At 54.2% G+C, this 22047-nt stretch overlaps 1 protein-coding gene across 5 annotated transcripts in view; it reads left to right on the forward strand.

Moving 5' to 3' along the window:
• CSF2RB (colony stimulating factor 2 receptor subunit beta) overlaps positions 1-21136 on the forward strand; it is a 22610-nt gene extending 1474 nt beyond the window's left edge. Inside the window, exons 1-14 of one of the 5 annotated variants that reach the window (XM_037731496.1) lie at positions 5745-5922; positions 6111-6358; positions 7354-7477; positions 9958-10151; positions 12228-12385; positions 12464-12632; positions 13190-13325; positions 13458-13633; positions 15110-15249; positions 16182-16344; positions 17674-17764; positions 17952-18009; positions 18853-18956; positions 19686-21136. In XM_037731496.1, coding sequence (XP_037587424.1) covers positions 6283-6358; positions 7354-7477; positions 9958-10151; positions 12228-12385; positions 12464-12632; positions 13190-13325; positions 13458-13633; positions 15110-15249; positions 16182-16344; positions 17674-17764; positions 17952-18009; positions 18853-18956; positions 19686-20811 — 2715 coding nt within the window. In that variant the 5' untranslated portion in view covers positions 5745-5922; positions 6111-6282 and the 3' untranslated portion in view covers positions 20812-21136. Of the gene's footprint in view, positions 1-5744; positions 5923-6110; positions 6359-7353; positions 7478-9957; positions 10152-12227; positions 12386-12463; positions 12633-13189; positions 13326-13457; positions 13634-15109; positions 15250-16181; positions 16345-17673; positions 17765-17951; positions 18010-18852; positions 18957-19685 lie in introns of those variants that run through there. The other 4 variants (XM_037731495.1, XM_017508901.2, XM_037731497.1 and 1 more) reach the window with 4 other exon arrangements.
• The last annotated feature ends 911 nt before the right edge of the window (positions 21137-22047 follow it).

Here is a 22047-nt window from a genome sequence, read left to right on the forward strand (position 1 = left end):
ACTGAGTTTCACTCTTGTCACCCAGGCTGGAGTGCAGTGGCATGATCTCAGCTCACTGCAATCTCTGTCTCCCAGATTCAAGCGATTCTCCTGCCTCAGCTTCCCACATAGCTGGGGTTACAGGTGCCTGCCACCATGCTCGGTTAATTTTTGTATTTTTAGTAGAAATGGGTTTTACCATGTTGGCCAGACTGGTCTTGAACTCTTGACTTCAGGTGATCCGCCTGCCTCAGCCTTCCAAATTGCTAAAGGCTTGAGCCGCTGCACCTAGCTGATAGTTTTTCTTTTTACAGAAATGGGATTATTATATATGTGTGTGTGTGTGTGTGTGTGTGTGTGTGTGTATGAATATTTCCAAATTTCTACAATAATACATATAGATTGAACTCATTATGTAATTGTAAGAAATCTGTGGCATTTATTAGGATGGGAACGCCACAATTTACCTAATCTCATGTTGATGGACAACTAGGTTTTTTTTAGTTTTTCCACCTCTATGAAAGTGTTTCTGTAGCCTAAATTACTACGTGCAGAATTACTGTGCAAGAGGCTGTACTTTCGAAATTTTAATAGGTATTGCCAAATCAGCCTCGAAGTAACCGAGCTAAGCTGGCACACCCAAGGTAATGCATAAAAGGGCCAATTTGGCCAGGTGTGGTGGCTCACGCCTGTAATTGTAGCACTTTGGGAGGCCGAGGTGGGCAGATTGCCTTAGCTCAGCAGGTCAAGACCTGCCTGGGCGACACAGTGAAACTGTCTCTACTAAAATAAAAATTAGCCAGGCATGGTGGCATGCACCTGTAGTCTCAGCTGCTAGGAAGGCTGAGGCAGGAGAATTGCTTGAACCCGGGAGGCGAAGGTTACAGTGAGCTGAGATCATGCCACTGCACTCCAGCCGGAGCAAAAGAGCAAGACTCTATCTCAAAAAAAAAGGGGAGGGGGCAATTTACCATTAGAGAAATTATCAATCTTCTAATTTTGTCCAATATTATGAATGAAAATTCTCATTGTTACTTGATTTTTTTCTTTCCCTGATAATGGGTGAAATCGTACATTTTGTATATGTAGATTGGTCTTTTGGATTTCATTTATGGTGAACGTGGAGAAGTCTTTTGTTAACCTGTTGAGTTCTCTGTCTTTTACATCTTAACTTCTGGAGTGACTCATTTATTATGTGTATTAGTAATCCATTTCTATGTGTTCAAATGTATTCTCCCAGGTTATCACTTATCTTTTTCTTTACCATGTTTAAGTAAGTCTTATGTCATATAAAAATGTTTTCATTGTTAAGTCAAGCCTGTCATTACTTTTTAGTTTATGGTTTCTGGTTTTGTCGTCTTGTTCAATCTCTAAGATTATAGAAAGAGTTACAATCGTTTTATTATTTTGGTTTTGACTTTTAGATTTATAGTCCAGCTAGAATTTAGAGCGATAAATAATGTGTAAAGTAACTTTTAAAAATAATTACCGTCTTAATTGTCTCAACATTGCTAATTATGAGTGTGTGGTTTCTCCTCTCCTCAGTGACTTGAAATGCCCCTCTTACTTCCTAAGATTCTATATGCAGCTGGTTATTTTCCTTATTGTTTTCTGTTCCATTTGGCTACCACCACATTCTGTATTACTTTTCTAGCGAATGGAGCAAGTCTCTCATCTTTGGCTTGTTAGAATTTAGATCAGTTTGCCAAGGCCAGGCGTAGTGGCCCATGCCTGTAATCCCAGCACTTTGGGAGGCCAAGGTAGGCAGATCATTTGAGGCCAGGAGTTTGACACCAGCATGGCCAACATGATGAAACCCTGTCTCTACTAAAGATACAAAAAAAAATCCGGGTGCGGTGGCGCACGCCTGTAGTCCCAGCTACTCGGGAGGCTAAGTCACGAGAATCGCTTGAACCCAGGAGGCAGAGATTGCAGTGAGCTGAGATCACACCATTGCACTCCAGCCTGGGTGATAGAGTGAGATTCTATCTCAAAAATAATAATAATATATTTTTTAAACTGTATTTAAAATGTATTGAATTTATATTTTCTGCGCTGGGCGTGTGGATCATGCCTGCAATCCCAGCACTTTGGGAGGCCACCAGCATTTGGATTTATTTAGCACATATATGCCTTCCAAAACAAGAGGAGATCTTCAGCAAGTTTTCAGTTCTCCTCCACTCTCCACCCCAGCCTCATGGCCAACTCTCTTGTTAAAATCATCTGAGTTTTAGTTCAATATTCTTCTTTACTTACCTATAAGTGTTGGTTTCTTTGCCTCAATATTTCAGCCTTTCTTGGATGTTTCTTCCTGAAATCTAACTTCGACTATTTCTTTTTCAGAAAAGATCTGAAAAACTTTCTTTGTCCTTACGTAGCAAACATTTTTTGTGTCCTTTAAATGTCAAAGAAAACTTGGCATTTTGTGATTCTAGGTTTAAACATATTTTCCGTTGGTATTTTCAAGACCTCGATTTAAAGTTCAGGGTCTCCCACGTGAAATCTCTTGCCAATCTGACCCTTGTTCCATTCGAAGTATCCTATATGTTTTCTTCTAGAAACATTTCTAGGCTTGTCCTCGAATTCTTGCAAGATGGAAAATTTACCAGTGAGAACTGGGTATGGGTCTATTAAAAGGAATTTTGGGAGTGAACCCGGATCTCTGTCCCCTACTTCAAAACTCCATTGTAGTAGCCTCCCTTAAATACAGATTCCTACTGTCTTTAAAAAAATATTCTAAAAAGGAATCTTGTTCTTTATTGAGTGGCCTATTGTCTGCTTGAAACCCCTGTGACTTTTTCTCCCATTTGTTATTGTATCTGTTTGGTTGCACATGGAAAATTCCCAAGCAACAGTGGCTTAACAACATAGAAGTTTCTTTTTCCCGGCATAGAAAAGATGCCCAGAAGAAGCAGTTTCAGGCTAGTGTGGTTGCTCCAGAGTGGCAGTAGGAATCCAGCTTCCTCTCTTTCTTTTCATCATCTTCACATATGGCTTCCATCCTCAGGGTAACCTCATGGTCCAAAATAGCTGCTGAAGCTCCAGCTGTCACCTCCAAGTTGCAGGCTGGAAGAAGGAAAAAAGACAGGGACAAAAATGGACCCCTCCCACCCGAGTCAACTGCCATTAAGCAGCCTTTTTTGGAAGACATACACAATGCTTCTACTCTCATTTCCTTGGACCACATTTAGTCACTTGACTACACCTAGCAGCAAGAGAGTATAGGAAATATAACTTTTTATTCTGTGTAGCAATAAACTCAGCTAAAACCTTGGCTTCCGCCTCCAGGAGGAAAGGGACAAGGTCTTCCACTGTCTTTCAGACTAGGTAGCTGATGCTGTCTGATATATGTGCTCTTAATTCTCTCCACCGCCTGCTTCCGGATGCTGGAATTCTTGGATTTCTTTCCCAGGCCTTTTCATCTTCTTCACCATTTGCTCTATTTTCAATATCTATCTTTTACATGTGTGGTATCCATTCTGTGGTTTGGCCCATTATTGATTGGTTGTTTTTGAGACAGAGTCTTTCTTTGTCACCCAGGCTGCAGTGCAGTGGCACGATCTCAGCTCACTGCAACCTCCGCCTCCCAGGTTCAAGCAATGCTCCTCCCTCAGCCTCCAGAATAGCTGGGATTACAGGTACGCGCCACCATGGCCAGCTAATTTTTTTGTATTTTTAGTAGAGAGGGTTTCACCATGTTGGCCAGGCTGGTCTCAAACTCCTGACCTCAAGCGATCCACCTGCCTTGGCTTCCCAAACTGCTGGGATTACAGACATGAGCCACCACACCCGGCCTTTGATTGATTCTTTTTTAAATGATGGCTCTCCTATCTTCAAATTCCAAGAACTCTGTTCTTTGCATAGAAGTGTCTTCTCTCAAATGGCTATCATTTCTCAAATCTCCCTGAGAATGCTGATTTAGATGTCTTAATGTATTCTTTTATTTTTGCTGTATCTGTGCATGTCTGTAGAAGCATCTGCTGGGTCAGTAAATGTCAGAATAGACGTGCGCTGTTTTGATGTTTGGGAAATGGAACCACTGTAGGCTTAGTGGTCAGGGACAGAGTCTAAAGGTAACCTGCCATGGGCTTGAATCCCAGCCTGCTCCTTACCAGCTGTGTGATTGTGGACCAATTACATAACGTCCCACCCTTGTTGTCTCATCTATAAAGTGGAGATTTTAGTGGTATCCTATACATAGAAGCATTCGCATCTGTAAAGCCTTTTGAATAATGCCTGGCTCACGGAAAACACTGAAATACTGTCAGCCACCATCATGAATTCTCTCTGCGTATGTGAATATTGTTTGTGCTCTTTGATAAAACTGATTTGTTTTAACCGTTTACGGTAAAAGACACTAACCGGTCCTCCATAATTCTGGTTGCTATGGTTTTTATGTTCGAGTCCTCCTAAGTTTATGTCACAAACTAATCTCCAATGTGAGACCCTCTGGAGGTAGTGCCTGTAGAACACGACTGGCGCCCTGTAAAGACCCCAGCGAGCTCCCTGGCTCCTTCCGCCATGTGAGATTACAGTGAGAAGACGGTGAGAAACAGGCCCTCCCCAGACATCGAATCTGCCCGCACCTTGATCTTGAACTTCCCAGCCTCAGAATGATGAGAAATAAACTCTGTTTCTTGTAAGCCACTCACTCTATGGCAAGTTGTTACAGTTGTCCTAACAGATTAATACGTTGGTGCAAATGTTTTCTGTTTGTACTCTGTCCTTTGCTTTTATGCTTCAGTCAGTTTGACAAAATACAGACGATTTCACTTTTATGTCCTGCTGCCCCTTTGTCTCTGTGATGTCACCTATGCTTTTAAGCTTAAAGAGTTCAAAGGCATTCACGCCTATGGTTTGCAGGTTTCCTAGAATGTAACTGTTTATATTTAAAGGCATAATTAACCTGTTATTTGGGAAATGGTGTAAAATGGGGTTTTAGATGGACATTTTTATGTTGTTACTCAATTATTTTAGCATTTTGTAATTGAATATTTCATCATGTCACATTGATTCCTGATTCCTCTTTCATCATATATTAGTACATTCTGGGGTCAAGTAGAGTTTGTTCCCAGCCAGTATGCCCATTGGTAGATTCTGTGTGTGTGTGTGTGTGTGTGTGTGTGTGTGTGTATGTGTGTGTATGTGCATGTATCTGTATTTGCATATGTCTGTGTGTAGATGGTATATGCATGTGTATATATGTTTAGGTATGTATGTATTGTGCGTGTGTGTATGTGTGTCTGTGTATGTGTGTGCATGTTTGTGTATATATGTGTGAATATGCATCTGTATGTCTGTATGTGTTGTGCATAAGTGTCTGTGTCTGTGGCTCTGTGTGTGTATTTGTGTGTATGTGTGTATGAATGTTTGTGTGTATATGTGTGTATATTGTATGTATCTGTATGTGTCTGTGTGTGTCTCTGTGCCTGTGTCTGTGTATGTGTGTGTTTGTGTCTGTGTACCTTTGTGTGTATATATGTGTGTGTGCATGTTTATGTGTATATATGTATCTTTGTGTGTCTGTATATATGTGTTGTACATATGTGTGGTGTGTGTGTGTGTGTGTGTGTGTGTGTGTGCATCTTGAGTGAAGCTTCCAACAATCTCACAGAAGGAAAGCAGCCGCAGTCGTCTGTTCTGCTCTCTTGGGTACTTCCCAGACCCGTGAAATGAAAGGCAGGAAACCCCCAGCCTCCAAGAAGAAAAGGGAACCGGCAAGCAGAGGGTGGGGAGGTGACGGTAAATGGAGCGGGGGTGGGGAGAGCACAGCTGTGTGTAAGCCAGGATGCGTGTGCACATGTGATCATGTCCAGGGAATATCACTGTGGCATCCCACACCCAGAGACTCCCCGGAGCGACTAGGGACCAGCAGCCCATGGGGAGCTTAGTAGGAGTCAAATCCCAGCCCTGCTGCTGTGCTCTCTAGCGCATTGTGAGGTGGTAGGTGTCAGTGACCCAAGTGGGGACACGGTGCCTCAGGCCATGCAGCCCACGCCCATCACCTGCATGTCCCAGGAGACGGGCCATGCATGAGGGCCACCTCTCTGGGTTGTCCCTACATCATGGGCGGTGTCACTGGGGCACGTGGAGGGGGAGGGGCAGCTCACTGCTGACATCTCCTCCTGCAGGCCTGGAGGAGGCAGAGGCCAGGAGGGAGAGGTCCCAGGAGCTTGTGAAATGGATTTGGCCTGGCTCCCAGCTGGGCAGGAGCACAGGACTCCAGGACACTGAGGACCTCGCCCGGCGCATGGCCAGCACCCACCTGTGCTGGCGCCTGCCTGTCCAGGGCTGACCAGGGAGATGGCGCTGGCCCGGGGGCTGCTCCGCATGGCCCTGCTGGCCCTGTGCTGGGGGTGCAGCCTGGCAGGGGAAGAAGGTGAGTCTGTGGCTATAACCCCTTCCCTGTGCCCCTCATCACTGCTGCACCCTCAGGGAGGCCTGCAGCATGTCCCCAGGACCCTGCCCACCTGCGCTCCTCTGCTCCCCTCCCTCTGTCTCTCCCCTGGCCCTCCCTGGGCCTCCCTTGCTTCCTACCTCCCGCACATTCCTGCTCACCCTGTCCTGGAAAGTGCAGCTGAGCGTGTCTGGCTTCCCAGCCCACATTTCTCAGCCCGGCACTCCTGGCTCTAGGCTCCAGGCTCCAGGCTCCAGGCTCCAGGCTCCAGGCTCCAGGCTGGCTGCTCTGGCCGTCTCCCTGCCCCTCCTTCCCCAGCAGACACTCGCCGAGCCTCAGTGGTTCCCACCTCCAGGGCTTTGCTCCTGCAGGGCCCCAGCCTGGGCTTCTCTCCCTGCTTCAGCCTCAAGAGCCCTCCTGTGCCTGAAGGCCCTGCTGGGATGCTCCCGGGCTCTTGGGGTGAAAAGGTCCCTCCTAAGGGCTCCCAGAGACCTGGCTTCTTGGCAATGCTAGGACCACAGTCTGCTTAACAAACACCAGGCTCCCGAGGCTGGGGACTAGAGGGCAGGGGGAGGGCGCAGGGTAGGACTCTGCCATGCTGCAGCCCAGAGCTGTGTGTGTGCCCCTCCCAGGCTGCACAGTGGGGCTAGGCCAGGGCTGTGCCTGGTGTATGTCTCTGTCCAGGGATGGTGGAGGGGACCGTGCCCAGGAACAGTGCACAGCAGAGGCCCAGAAAGTGTGCTGAGAACTAACAGAATAGCACACTTCTGTCAGGAGAAGAGGGTCCACAGCCAGGAGCCCACCCCGGCAGACCCCCTTCCCAACCTAGGGCACCTCTGCCTGGCCACTTGGGGCTTCTGCAGGGACCTGGGAGACCCCCTCCTCAGTGCTGAGCATCCCAGAGAAGCTGAGGGGGGTGGTGGTGACAAGGGACCCTGCAGGGGAGAGAGGTGACCCCCTCCTGTTCCTCTTGTCAGAAACCGTCCCGATGCAGACGCTTCGCTGCTACAATGACTACACCAGCCACATCACCTGCAGGTGGGCGGACACGCGGGATGCCCAGCGGCTCGTCAATGTGACCCTCATTCGCAGGGTGAATCAGTGAGTAACGCCGGGCGCAGGGTCCATGGGCAGGGGCTACAGTGTCCCCTGTGCCTGGTGTGGGACGGCAGTGTAGACAAGGACAGGTCAGTTCAGCCTTGGGGTGGGAGCAGACAGAGGACAGAGGAACCTGTCCTGCCCCTCCAGGTACCTGCCCAGGCCAGGTGCTGTCATGTGACGTGGGGTTTCTGGGAAGCGCCCTTCTATGCTGATGTTGTTGATAAGGGTGGTGGTGACAGTGGTGACAATCTTCTCTTATTCCTTCCCAATTTAACGCAGTTGCCCCACATGACCTTACTCCCTCTTCACTGTGAAGTGGGCAGGGCCAGGCCACAATGCCCCAGCTGTGCCACCACCTGCCTGTCCAGAGTTGACCAGGGAGATGGCACTGGCCTGGGAGCTGCCCTGCGAGTTCAGAGATGGGGAAACTGAGGCCCCGGAGGTGAGGCACCAGCCCTGGCCACAGGATGGGCTGCTGCCCCTCTACCCAAGCTCTCCTGGGCACGTGTCACACGGGAAGGAGACCAGCATCGCTCTGGGGTGTTGGCCAGGATCTAAATTAGCCTTAAATGAAATAATTAAACAGCTGGAACCAGAGAGGCAGGTGACAACCGACTGGCCCAGCTCTGCCACCCCACACCCCTCCACCGTCTTCAGTTCCCCAGGGTGCCTCCATCGGGCCTTCTCCATTTTACTCAAAGACCATCCTGCCTCTCGCTGTGACCTGCTTCCTGCTGCTGTGACACACAGCGGACCAGGAGAAGCTCCCCGCCCACCCACACTCACACTCACCACCCCCTCTGCCGACCGCTGGGGCCTGGGCCTGGTTCTGAGCCGGGATCCTGTCTGGTCCTGCTGCTCAGGAACATCAGGGGCCCCAAGTCCCCACTCCGCCCTGTGCCACCCACCGTGCCCCACCCTGGGATCCTTCCCAATTGCCTTGCAAACCTGCCTTGACCCCCTCATAGGTGCGCACAGGAGTACAGCACCCGGGTGTCTCCTGACCCCAAAGCCCTGCAGCCCCCTTTTCTCTGCTTCCCTTGACAGCAGTGGCCCATAAAGAGTTGTCCACACTCACCACACCCAGTGTCTTTCCAGCCATTTCCTCCTGAGCCCATCCCCTAGGAGGCCGCCCCCACCAGGCCACCCAAACTGCTCTGGTCCAAGTCAGCACTGTCCCAGGGAGCACCATCTCACGGTCGGGACTCCACCCTCTTCTTACTTGACCCGAGGGCGGCCCCTGACAAGGAGGACCACCTGGCCTCCTGCACCTGGCTCTGCCCACAGCTCACCCAGCACCCCCGGGGCCCTGCCCATCCTCCCTTTTCTCCTTGTCTGCTGTCTTTTGGTTCTCTTGGCTGCCAAGGATGAGACACCCCAGAGCAGGTCCGTGGACCTCCTCTCTGCTGCATCCACCCCACAGAGATCCCCTGCGGCCACGGGGGCATCTCCCAAAGGTGACCTTGAGCCCACACCTCCCCTAAGCTCCAGCCCTCCAGGTGCACTGGCCTCCCCACTGTCACTTAGACAACAGGCAACTCCAACTCCAAACGTCCTCAGCCAAAGTCCCGCCCTCACCCAGGGCGCTGCTGCCTCCGTCCTCCCCACCTCCCTTTGCCACATGGGAGCTCCTAGTGGCTCTAGCTAAACAACTGGGAGGATTTTGTCTTGTTTTTAAGGCGCTTGTGCCACCATTCCTTCCCAACTGCAGCGTCCGACCCACCAGCAAACACCACCAACATTACCTCAAACAGAACTTGAACCTCGCCCATGCCAGCCCCACTGCCCTGGTGCACAGCACTTCCTGTCACCTGGGTATTCCAGAAGCCGCCTAACTGGTCTCCCTGCTTCCCACATGGCCGCACTCCCACCTCGATCTGTTCACAACCGATGACCCTCAGGAATCCTTTCAAAGCATTCATCAAAATCTACAATGCCTTTACTCATTACTGTTGCCCACTCACTCGCAGTGAGATCCAATCCCGTCACGTTGATGGATGGGTCTCCTCGACCTCCCTGTCCCATGCTCTACTCACACACTGGTTTCAGGCCAAGCCATGCAACACAGAAACTCTGCCTGCCCCAGGGCCTTTGCACGTGCTGTTCCGTTTCCTGAAATCCTTACGATTTGCATAGTCCCTCCCTCATCGCCTTAGCATTTTGCCCACAGGTCACCTCCTGAGAGAGGCCTGCTTGTCCCATATTTCAAATTGCATCCTCATCCCAGCCCTTCCTCCTGCCTCACCCGCTTCTTGCTTTATTTATCCACATGAAGTTCTCTCTGCTGCACACGCTATACACTTTGTTCCATGCAGGTCCCCTTCTCCAGGGATGGCAGCTCTGTGGGCAGGATTTGCGTGTGTTTTGTCTCTGCCTGGTCCCTGATTCTGGACAGAGCCAGGCATGTGGTGAGCACTCAATGCACCTTTGATGAGTGAGCAGTCCCTACGCACCTTGCGCTAAGCCATGTCCTCTCCCAGCAGGGACCCCTCGGAGCCAGTGTCCTGCGACCTCAGCGATGACATGCCCTGGTCAGCCTGCCCGCATCCCCACTGCGTGCCCAGGAAATGTGTCATTCCCTACCAGAGTTTTGTCAGCTCTGACACTGACCGCTTCTCATTCGAACCAGACAGGCTTCTGGGCACCCAGCTCACCGTCACTCTGACCCAGCATGGTGAGTGGCTGGAGGCCCTGCCCTAGGCTTGGTTTCCTGTGTGGATGGGGGATACCAGGGTTGGCCAGGGTAGTCTTGAAGGTGGGAGACTGTGGCTTCGGGTTGGGTGAGGGTCTCTTGAGGGATGAGGGTGTGGTCTGCTTACAGGGAGGCATCAGTGCAGGGACTGTGTGAGGGGCTCCTGACAAAGGCAGCTCCCCTGCCCCTGGCTGCGCCCACCTCCCACCAAGCCATGCGCTTCCAGCTCTGCAGGCTGCCCTTAAAGAAAACCCCTCTAGCCACCCTGTTAGAAACCCACCTGGTTCAAAACTCTTTCAACTTAGTTGCTTCATCTCATTTCTGCAGCAACCCATTTCCTGGATGTGGCCGTTGAGGCCCAGGAGGTCAGATGCCTCCTCTGAAGTCCACACTGAGCAGTAATGACAGAGTCGGGTCAGTCTTCCCAGGGGCGCTCTGCCCTGTAGACAAGGAGCTCGTCTCCTTACTGCCCTAGAGGAGGGGCTCCAGGGTGGGCTGCGAGTTCACAGTGCCCATGAAGTTGTCCGTGGTCTAGGGAGGGGTGGATGATGATTTTACATCTTGAGGTTTTATTTGACTCTGTATAAGAAAGAAATATAACGTGCACTTCAAAGTCCTGCATTCAAGGAAACGGTTGAATTGTAGAATGAAAACTACACGTAGAAGGGGAGGCGTTTTATGAAAGTTTTCGTTGATGTGGCAAAAGCCCACCCCAGTGGCAGGCTGGTGGGAGGCCCTGCAGGCTGTCACTAGAGACGCACGCAGAGCCACAGCAGGCTTGGTGCTGTTACTGGTGTCTGTGGCTGCTGCTGAAATGAACAGAGAAGGAGGTGACTAGTCCAGGGCCTCTCTGCTGCTGCTGGCAGAGCTGAGATCCGGCCCAGGACAGTCCGAGTCTCTAGTCCTAACCACTGGGCCACTTGGTTCTCTTGGCAAGGGTCACACCGGAGGGGCTCTGGCCAAGGCTTCCTGCCCCTTTCTGCCACAGCATCATTAAGCAGCTTCCAGAGCAGGGGATGGGTTGGACCACCAGGAATCCATCTGAAGCAATATTTCCACACATGGGTTTGATGGATATGAGAGTCCCTTCCTTCCCAAGTAGAGCTCAGAGAGCCCAGGCTGGAGGGAGGGGAAACATTGGATGTTGTCCCCCGTGAGAACTTACTGACAGCGGCGGGTGGGTGCCTCATGCAGGGGACAGAGAGCAAGGCCCCCAGGAGATCAGGACAGGCTTCCCAGAGGGAGGAGCTTTGCACCTCAGATCTGAAGGGTAGACAGGAGGGGAGGGCGGGAAGAGCCTCCCTGACAGGGTAAGAGCTATGCAGAGGCTGGGGGATCAGGAAGGCATGGGCAGCAGGGGAACTCGCTCACCACTGTGTCCAGGGAGCATCCACTTCAAGGGCTAGACAGCAGTGGGGAGAAGCAGGAGACACAGGCAGGGGCTGGCCCTGGAGAGGCTGCTGTGTCCTGCAGTCTCAGGGCAGAGGGGAGACTGCATGTGTCCTCTAGGCATGGAGAGCACTGAGGGAGTGACATGATCAGATGTGGGGGTGCGAATGCTAGGGACAGGGACTTACAGGGTGGATTGGAGGAGCAGGAGTTAGGGAAGATGTTGAAGCCCAGAATGTGACCTAAACGCTCATCCTTAGAAATGACAAGGCCACACTGGCCGGGGGATGGGGACATGGGGGCATGGAAATCCTACTTAGGATATACACACGATTCATTCATTCAGCCTTCTTTCCTTGAGCACCTACGTATACCAACAAAGTGGTCAACACACCGCTCAGCAACCCTGACCTTGGAGATGACAGCCTGGCAGCCAGGAAGGCTTCTGGGGCGATGCAGTGGGAGGCATGGCTTTCCATGGCTTTCACGTTGAAACCCTACAGTTTTGCAGCTGAAGGGCTGAGGCCCGCAGAGGAGATGGGTCTTGCTCAAGGTCCCTCACCTGATGGGGCAGGGGTGGCCTGGAACCCCGTGTCCACACAAAAGGCCACGCAGGCCCTGACTGCCCCAGCCGTCCAGCCTGAGGTGACGTTCACTTCCTCCCTCCAGTCCAGCCTCCTGCGCCTAAGGACCTGCAGATCAGCAGTCACCAGGACCACTTCCTGCTAACCTGGAGCGTGGCCCTGGGGGGCCCCCAGAGCCAGTGGCTGTCCCAGGGGGACCTGGAGTTTGAGGTGGTCTATAAACGGCTCCAGGACTCTTGGGAGGTAGGAACCACAGCCAGCGCTGCCCCAGCCCAAAGGGACGGGATAGCACCCTCCTCCAGCTCCCACTGTCTCCGACAGGACGCGGCCACTCTCCTCTCCAATGCCTCCCAGGCCACCCTGGGGCCAGAGCACCTCATGCCCAGCAGCACCTATGTGGCCCGAGTGCGGACCCGCCTGGCCCCAGGTTCTCGGCTCTCAGGACGTCCCAGCAAGTGGAGCCCAGAGTTTCAGTGGGACTCCCAGCCAGGTAATGGAGCCAGAGCCCAGGAAATGCCCCATGGTGGAAGGGCAGGCTCGTCAGGGGCTCCTGGCACAGCAGGGGTCCTGGGCTCCACGTGGGGGCTTCCCGGATCTCCTGTTGCCATTTATCCAGTAGCGTCCCTGGGCCGTCCCACCTCTACTGTGACCGCTGCCTGGTGGGACTCTGGATCTGCTTACTTTGGGCTTCCAGTTTTCTGCTCGCCCTTTGCCAGTGGCAATTGTAATAATAACAACAACAGCGCTATCAGCAGCTGTGTGTTAACGGAGGCTGCAGGGTGTGCAGGGCGTACCCAGGTTATTCTGTTCAGTCCCCAAACACTGAGACTTAGATGCTATTTCCATCCTCCCGGGAGGGTGTGCAGGGCACAGATCTCTCTCTCAGAGCTGTTGGGCACACAGCTGGCAGGTTCAGGCTGAAGTCTCGGCCCTGGTCTTTTGGCCCCAGAGCCCATGACCTCTGGGTGATGAATTGCACGGTGGGCACCCGCTGAGAGCTCTGGGAGGGGTGGAGGGGGAGCACATGAGGACCTGTCTCCCTCCCAGGGGATGAGGCCCAGCCCCAGAACCTGCAGTGCTTCTTCGACGGGGCCGCCGTGCTCAGCTGCTCCTGGGAGGTGAGGCGGGAGGTGGTCAGCTCCGTCTCCTTTGGCCTCTTCTACAAGCCCAGCCCAGAGGCAGGGTGAGCATCTCCTTTCTCCGTCCCCTCTCCTCCTCTTGGCCTTGCTCTCTCCAGGTTTCCTCCTGTCCCTGGTGCCCCAGCCTACCCCCTACTCTCCTCCCTCCCATGGGCCCTCCCTCCCCCTTCCCTCAGCTCTGCCGTGCTCCTCAGGGAGAAAGAGTGCTCCCCAGTGCTGAGGGAGGAGTTCGGCAGCCTCCACATCAGACACCACTGTGGGATTCCCGTGCCCGACCCCAGCACCCGCGGCCGGTACATCGTCTCCGTTCAGCCAAGGAGGCCAGAGAAACACATAAAGAGCTCAGAGCACAGTGAGTTTACTCCCAGCCCTCTGTGGGGATGGTCTGGGACCAGCACGCCCTCATTGTGTAACCCGAATCAGCTCAGGGCTCCTCCTGGCTCAGTCTTCATGTTTGTCACTTTCAACAGAGAAGCAATGAAACAACAAAGGCAGTGGCTGAAAGCAGGCCTTTGAAACCTCTGATCTCTTGTCCACTTTCCTGCTTCCCTCTCCTACCCTGCAGCTCCCCAAAGCTCCACTGCTGGCCACCCCCTCCTGGTCCTGCCACCAAAACCTGCCCTTTCATTCCTCATCGGATTTTCCTCTTTCTGATTTCCAAAGTTCCCCTCCGACTGATGTTCTATCTTCAGTGTAACTGATCCAGGATGTACTTTTCAACTGGGGGCTGTGGTGTATGCAGATAGCGTTGAGCCTCCCAGGTTAATATCCCTCATTTCTGTGACGTAGCAAGGACCCCAGTGCAATGGAACCTCTCGCGTTGCTTCCTGATGACCAAGTTCTTCTGTCCAGTCTTTAGTATATGTGAAGAGCAGAGGCCAATTTGTCTTAGTTACCTGGGTTTGAATTTATCATTAACTCTCTTGGGATCCTCACTGGAAAAAGGAATTCTGATTGTTCAAATGCACAAATATATTAAGGGTCTCATATAATGCCTGGCACATAAGTGACCTCAACAAATTACGGGCATTCATATTATGTTTATGCTGTGAAGGCATCAAGGTTATAAGCATTCTCATTTTTCGTTTGGGTAGACTGAAGCTCAGAGAGGTTGAGTGACTTACTTAAAATTGCACAGCTATGAGTAGGCAGATAAAGATTAGCGTTCAGAACTTCCAACTCCATGCCCAATTTCTGCTTTCTTTACCCTTTGCCTCTTTCAATGTGTGGGTCTGCCAGCCAGGTGGGAGGTGCTTTCTGCAAAGGGCTTCCCCTTTCTCTTTGGCCACCTTCTATTGGGTCTCATCTAGATGTTGTTGAAGGCCTGCTACCGCTGCTGTATTGGGGACTTTCTGGCAGTGAGAACGTGCGATCCGGTCCTAGCCTTTACCCAATTCCCTACACCTCTGGGAGTGTCAAACGAGAGTCCATCACACTGGGTGGGGGGGAGGGTGGTAATCTTTGTCTTTGCCACTGCTTAGCTGCCTTTCCTTAGGGTAAGTTACTTAATGGTTCTGTGACTCAGTTTCCCTGTCTGTGAAATGTGAAGATTAATAGAACCTGCCGTATAGGGTTGTTAGAATTCAGCACGATAATTCTTGTTGAATAAGCATGTGTAACAGCGCCTAAAACATAATCAGGCTGGGCGCAGTGGCTCACACCTGTAATCCCAGCACTTTGGGAGGCCAAGGCGGGTGATCACATGAGGTCAGGAGCTCAAGAAGCGGGGTCTTGTGCCAGTGGAGACGGCCCCACTGTCTAGCATGAGACACAGGGAATGTTCCATTGCGGAGGGGGGTGATGCTCCTGACAGTTTCCCTCCCTCCAGTCCAGATGGCCCCTCCGTCCCTCACCATCAGCAAGGATGGAGACAGCTACAGCCTGCACTGGAAAGCAATGAAAATGCAATACGAGCACATAGACCACACATTCGAGATCCAGTACAGGAAAAACTCCACCACGTGGGAGGTGAGGGCCTTCGCCCAGGGAGGGGAGAAACACTGGGGAGGGCAGGAGAGGGGGAAGTAACCAAGAGGGGTTCCATCTGCAAGGCGCTGGGCCTTTGGCAGGTGACCAGTGAGAGGGAGCCACTGGGACATGGTGATCACTGGGCTGTGTGGTCAGCAGGTCACTGTCCCATCTCTTTGTGAAGTAGCTGAGGTTCGGGAAAGTGGCGTGGCTTGGCCAAAATGAACAGCTGAACCTGAGTTCCCAGGGAACAGGGGACCCTCTGGGCAGGGAGGGGTTGAAAGGCCACTGGGAAGAAGGTTTTCAAAAGTCATGAAATCCTGGGGGTATTTCTTTAGAGGAGTCTCATCTGGACACACACTGAGGCTCAGACAGAGCTGCTTCTGAGTTGGTGGCGGGGGTCGGGGGGCCAGGCCAGGGCTCAGTCCCCTGCCTCCACAGAGGCCAGAGAAGAAACCACAGAACCAACCCCAGACCTTCAGGCTAGAAATGCAGCAACTGAGGCCAGGAGGGCAGTGGGCCAGCGGTGGGCCAGTGGTGGGGCTGGGAGTGGGCCCTGGGCTCCTGAATCCCCATCTCGGGGTCCAGAGTCCAGCCGGCCTGCACTACATTCCTGGAAAGGCCACAGTGTGGGCGCAGGCTGCCCCAGAAGGGCTGGGAGCTGAGGAGGCTTAAAAGAGGGTGGGGAGGTGGCTTCAGCACTCCGGGCCTCAGTGCTGTCAATGTCGGGGGCTGCGGAGTCCCCAGTCCAATCCGCAGTGCTGTCCCTGGGTGGCCCTTGGGGAGGCTCCATGATGGTGAGAGAGAAGCCGCAGCAGGCCTGAGCAGGGCAGGAGCTGGGAGCCCGCAACACTGGGGTTCCAGGTGGGAGGGATTTGCAGCCACGCCCATGGGCCACAGGGCCAGGCCTCACCCTCAGCGCCAACCCACAGGACAGCAAGACCGAGACCCTCCAGAATGCCCACAGCATGGCCCTGCCAGCTCTGGAGCCCTCCACCACGTACTGGGCCAGGGTTAGGGTCAGGACCTCCCGCAGCGGCTACGATGGGATCTGGAGCCAGTGGAGTGAGGAGCGCTCCTGGGAAACTGAGTGGGGTAGGTGCAGGCCGGAGTCCACAGCTTCTGGCCGGGACCAGCTCAGAGTTTCTCACTGCCAGAAAATCCCCAACGCAGCAGCGGTAGCAGGCCTGCCACGACTTGTAGATGAGCCCTCTTCCCAGTTAGGTGGTGGCCAAAGAGAAAGGGAAGGCCTTTGCAGGCAGCACCTCCCACCTGGCTGGCAGACCCGCACGATGGAAGAGCAAAGGGTAAAGAAAGCAGAACCTGGGTATGGAGTCAGTTCTCCACCCACTCTTCATGAGACAGCACAGCCAGGCAGAGGATGCAGACTGTGTGGGTACAGAGATGTGGGGCTCCAGACCCCACCCCACTCAGGCCCCCTTCCCTCCCTTGGGAAAGTGACACCTGGTGTGTAATACGGACTGCAAGTGAGGACTTGAGGGAGCAGAGGAGAACAGATCTCACCATCACTCCTCCTTTAAACTGGGACTTAGGCCTTTGTTAATATGGCCTTTGGTTTCTTAGCTTTGGGGGCTACCACGCTTTTGTGATTGCTCATTCCGAGTTCCCTGTCACCATGGAAGCAAGTAAATCTAGAGCCGCAGACTGGGTCTTTGGATTGGAAGGTTTTGCTGTGATCCCTTCATCTCCCCACCTCCCTGCTCTTGCTGCGTGCACTTACCCCTCACCTTTCACCATAGTGGCCACCAGGGAACTCCTGTAGAACAACACAAGGCCACAGATGCTTTCGGAGAGAGTGAGGATACAGGAGATACTGCGAGCAGCCCAAGTCCACAGCCAGACTTGGTAGCTGCAGGGGCCCAGGGACAGGGCCCCAACCAAGCAGAAAAGAGGCTTGACCAATGGGCCCAAGGGAGGAGGAAGAGGGGAGTCCTGGAGGAACCTGGCCTTCGAGAGGCTCAGGGCTGGGCAACAGGAGGTATCGGGGCCTCCGGATGGGCCTTTGCACCTGCTGGTGCCTCTGCCAGCATGCCTTTCCCCATCTCTACCTCTCTAGTCCTTCCTGTTAACAAGGCCCAGCTACTATGCCACCTCCTTCACGAAGTCCCCTGTGATTGCCATGAACTGTAGTTCTTGCCTTCCCCATAGCACCTCCTGTGACTGGAAAGGATCTGACCTTCCTGTGTGCTCCCAGCTCTTTGAACATTGTGGGGGTGCAGGCCAATGCCCTTCTCAGCATGGGTCTGGCCTCTCTCCCCTAGTCCCCCGAGGCAGTAAGTTCCAGAGCCCTAGGCCTGCAAGGAGCAGGGTCTTGGGGGGATACTGCGCCAATCCCGCTCCGTGCCCCGAGGTCCATTCCCCTCCCCGATGCTGATGCTGCTCTTCCTCCCTGGCTGCTGGAAGCGCTGCCCGTGTGGGTGCTGCCGCTCGTCGTGGTGCTCCTTACCCTCACTGTGCTCGTGGCCCTCCGCTTCTGTGGCATCTATGGGTACAGGTGAGGGGACTCTGTGGGGCTGGAGTGGTAACCGAGACCCCAGAGGGCACCAGGGAATCCCACCCAGCTCCCTCCAAGCCCTACTCTGCCACCTACTTCCTGGGCCTCAGCTTCCCCCCTGGGCATGAGCATGGGAGCAGCTGGTTCTGAGGTCTCTGATGGCTGTCACCTCCCTGGTGTCTTCCAGGCTGAGCAGAAAGTGGGAGGAGAGGATCCCCAACCCCAGCAAGAGCCACCTGTTCCAGGTAGGAACTGGCTTCGAGGGGTGGGGTGGGGGGCTTCTCTGTTCCTGCCTCTCCTGTCTCTGTCCCCAGCTCCTCCATCTCTTCCTGTGGGTTTGGGGTGGTCAGGAGGTAAGTGGACCGGAGAGGGGCTTTGGGAGTGGGGCCAGCACTTGGAAATCCCTTCCTGGGATTCCCTGGGCACGTGGACTGCCCACGCCTGGCCCTGCTTGCCAGAGATCTGCATGGACCCCAATGGAGAGAACTGAGTGTGGGGATGCCCGGGACAGGGTGGGCTCACAGAGGGGGTTCCTGCTACCAAGACAGATGGGTGTCAGGCAGAAGGGCTCCCCAAGGACAGGACACCTGGGCTAAGCTTTGAGGGTGCCAGTGGTGCCAGGTGGCAAAGGTTACTCAGCCTCAGGGCATCTCGAGGGTGGAGACAGAAACCCTTCAGGAAGGGAGCTGAGGAGGTGGGACAGGAGGCCGAGATGACCATGAGGAGAACACCAGCATGTGGGTGGTGGGAGCCCTTCGGTCAGGCAGCCGCGGCCAGCTTTGCCTGTGGAGGGGTCTCTTGGCTGGTATGGAGAAGAAATGGGGTGAGCGTGGAGACAGCGACACCCCAGGTAAGAAAAATCACAGGAACAGCGCCCTGTCCTCAGGTATCAGGGACCGGGGGGAAGTCCCAGCCCCTCTCTGGGCTTCACTTTGCCAGTGTCAAAAGGCCATGGCCAGTCCTAAAGAAGTGGGGAATCTTCTCTTATCTGGGGGCTCCTTGGATCCCCTGTACCCCCATCACCCTCTGCCTTGCCCCACCTCCAGGCCTCCTGATGCCCACAGGCTGGAATGTGTCTGTTCTTGCAGAACGGGATTGCAGAGCGGCGGCCTCCAGGCAGCCTGGCGGCCTTCGCCAGCAGGAGCCCCCCAGAGCAGGGGCCGTGGAACAGCCACTTCTCTGAGCTGGAGGGGTGAGTGTCTGGGCTTGTGGATCGCTCCTGACCTGTGGGGAGCAAATAGGGGGCTGACGCCATGGTGCCAATCAGGGACTCAAGTGAGGTTCCCTGTGGCTCACTGTGAAGAGATCCAAGGAGGCTGGTTTGCACTAAAGCAGGAGGCACCTGGGGTGGATGTGAGGAAGAACTTCCTCTCCCCAGGTTAGGGAGGCCCAGACAAGAGACTTGACCAGAGGTGGAAGAGGGGAGCAGATGGCCCTCCCCTGCCCTGCTGCCTCGGGAGGCATCACACTGCAGAGGCCTCATGGGGTAGCTGGGACTGCAAACTCCCAGGGCCTCAGCGCCTCAGCCGGCAGCTCACCGCTGGCTCGGTCGGGAGCGGGGTGTGGCACGGTTGGTAGAATGATGGAAGGGTTGCCCAGTGCACAGGCTGGGCATGAACCTGGTGCTGAAGGAGGATGGACTTTAAGGTCAAAAGGGAGAGGGCTCCAGCCTTGCAGAGGAAGACCTTGAGCTCAACACAGAGGACGGAGGTCCTGAGCCACAGAGAGACTGAATCCATGTCCTGTGTCCTTCTCTGGGGTCCCTGAGCCCTCAACCCTGCCCTGCTTAGGTTCTCACTGCAGGCTCTGGGGCACATGAGGGCTTCTAGAGAACTACCCCCACCCCGCCAAGACCCTTGCACCTGAGCCAAATCATCTGCTCAGGGTGGTCCCAACTCTTCCGCCCATATTCTCCCCACAGAGTGTTCCTTGTAGGATTCAAGGACAGTGAGGTGTCACCTCTCACCACAGAGGACCCCAAGCATGTCTGTGATCCACCATCTGGGCCTGACACGACTCCAGCTGCCTCAGACCTGCCCACAGAACAGCCCCCCAGCCCCCGGCCAGGCCCACCTGCCCCCTCCCACACGCCTGAGAAGCAGGCTTCCAGCTTCGACTTCAATGGCCCCTACTTGGGGTCGCCCCAAAGCCACTCCCTGCCTGACAGCCTGTGCCAGCCGGAGCCCCCCCAGGCAGGTGGGAGCCAGAAGCCCCTGCCTCCAGGATCCCTGGAGTACCTATGTCTGCCTGCTGGGGGGCAGGTGCAGCTGGTCCCACTGGCCCAGTCGATCGGGCAGGGCCAGGCGATGGATGTGGAGAGGAGGCCGAGCCGGGCGGCTGAGGGGAGCCCCTCCCTGGAGTCCGGGGGAGGCCCTGCCCCTCCTGCTCTTACCACAAGGGTGGGAAGACAGGACCGAGAGGACAGCCCTGTGGCTCTGCCCACAAGCTCTAAGGACCCTGAGGACCCTGGAGTGGCCTCTGGTTACGTCTCCTCTGCAGATCTGGTATTCCCCCCACAGTCAGGGGCCTCACCTGTCTCCCAGGTTCCCTCTCTGGGCCTCCCTGCAGACCAGACCCCCAGCTTCTGTCCTGAGCTGGCCAGTGGACACCCTGGAGCCCCAGGCCCTGTGAAGTCAGGGTTTGAGGGCTATGTGGCACTCCCTCCAACTGAGGCCCAGTCCCCCAGGTCCCCATTGAACAATCTTGTCCCCTCGGAGGCCAGCAGCCCTGTCCTGAACCCAGGGGAGCACCGGGCAGATGTATCCCCAACATCCCCACACTCCGAGGGCCTACTTGTCCTGCAGCAGGTGGGCGAGTATTGCTTCCTCCCCGGCCTGGGGGCTGGCCCTGTCTCACCCCGGAGTAAGCCCTCTTCCCCGGGACCCTCTCCTGAGATCAGGGACTCAGACCAGGCTTTGCAAGTCAAGAAGCCCCCAGGCCAGGCCATGCCCCAGGTGCCCGTCATTCAGCTCTTCAAAGCCCTGAAGCAGCAGGACTACCTGTCGCTGCCCCCTTGGGAGGTCAGCAGGCCTGGGGAGGTGTGCTGAGACCCTCAGACCTCGACAGGCGAGGGGACCGAGAGGGCTTGCCTTCCCTCCCGCCCGGGCTTCCTCAGTCATTTCTGCAAAGTCAAGGGGCCGTCTCCTGTTGAGGTAGCCGGAGGCAGGCGTGGGAAAGGAGTCAGCCTTGCTCCGGCCCCCTTGACCTTCAGCAAATCACTTCTCTTCCCACGCACATGCACGCGCACACACGTACACGCCCACATTTTTTCTTTCCGGTTATTTTTAGCTTCTGAATTATTAGAGCTTTCTAGACATACTCATTCCATCTCCCCTTCATTTTCTTTTTTATCGAGTTTCCTTGCATTTGCCATGTTTCTTTTTTTTTTTTTTTTTTTTTTTTTGAGATAGAGTCTCATTCTGTTGCCCAGGCTGGAGTGCAGTGGCATGATCTTGGCTAACTGCAACCTCCGTCTCCCGGGTTCATGAGATTCTCCTGCCTCAGCCTCCTGAGTTGTTGGTATTATAGGTGCGTACCACCACACCTGGCTTATTTTTGTATTTTTCATAGAGATGGGGTTTCACCATGCTGGTCAGGCTGGTCTCGAACACCTGACCTCATGATCTACCCTCCTTGGCCTCTCAAAGTGCTGGGATTACAGGCGTGAGTTAACGTGCCCAGCGGGAATATTTCTTACACGTCTTAATTCAGTGTAAAACGTGCGTGTCTTTTTTTTTTTTTTTTTTTNTTTTAGTAGAGACGGGGTTTCACCATGTTGACCAGGATGGTCTCGATCTCTTGACCTCGTGATCCACCCGCCTCGGCCTCCCAAAGTGCTGGGATTACAGGCTTGAGCCACCGCGCCCGGCCGCCATGTTTCTTCCTTCTTTTGCCACTGATTTATTATGAGAGTGAGGTTGAGGTCTGAGCTGAGCCTTGTCAGATTGAGACGCGTCTGGTTGTGTTTAGGGCTTGTGTGGGCTGCCTGTCCCCGGCAGGCACTGATGCACATGACATGATTGTCATATACATGCAGAGGCGGGAGGTACCAGGTGGGCACTGTGGGGGTTAGGGCTTGGAAGAGTGGCACAGGTCTGGGCGTGCTCAGTGGGGCTCTGAGTTCAGACTAGCCTCGACTGTCACTCCGAGAAATGGGCATGGTAATGGGGTGTGTGTGTGTGTGCAAGGCACACACATGAGAGGCTGTTTGGGAGCTTCTGGGGAGCCCTGCTGGTTGTCTCAGTGATGTCTGTGGGGCTCCAGTCCCCTGAGACCTCATGTCA

Source organism: Cebus imitator, unplaced genomic scaffold, assembly GCF_001604975.1.
Source record: "Cebus imitator isolate Cc_AM_T3 unplaced genomic scaffold, Cebus_imitator-1.0 Scaffold404, whole genome shotgun sequence".
NCBI classification, from domain to species: Eukaryota; Metazoa; Chordata; class Mammalia; order Primates; family Cebidae; genus Cebus; species Cebus imitator.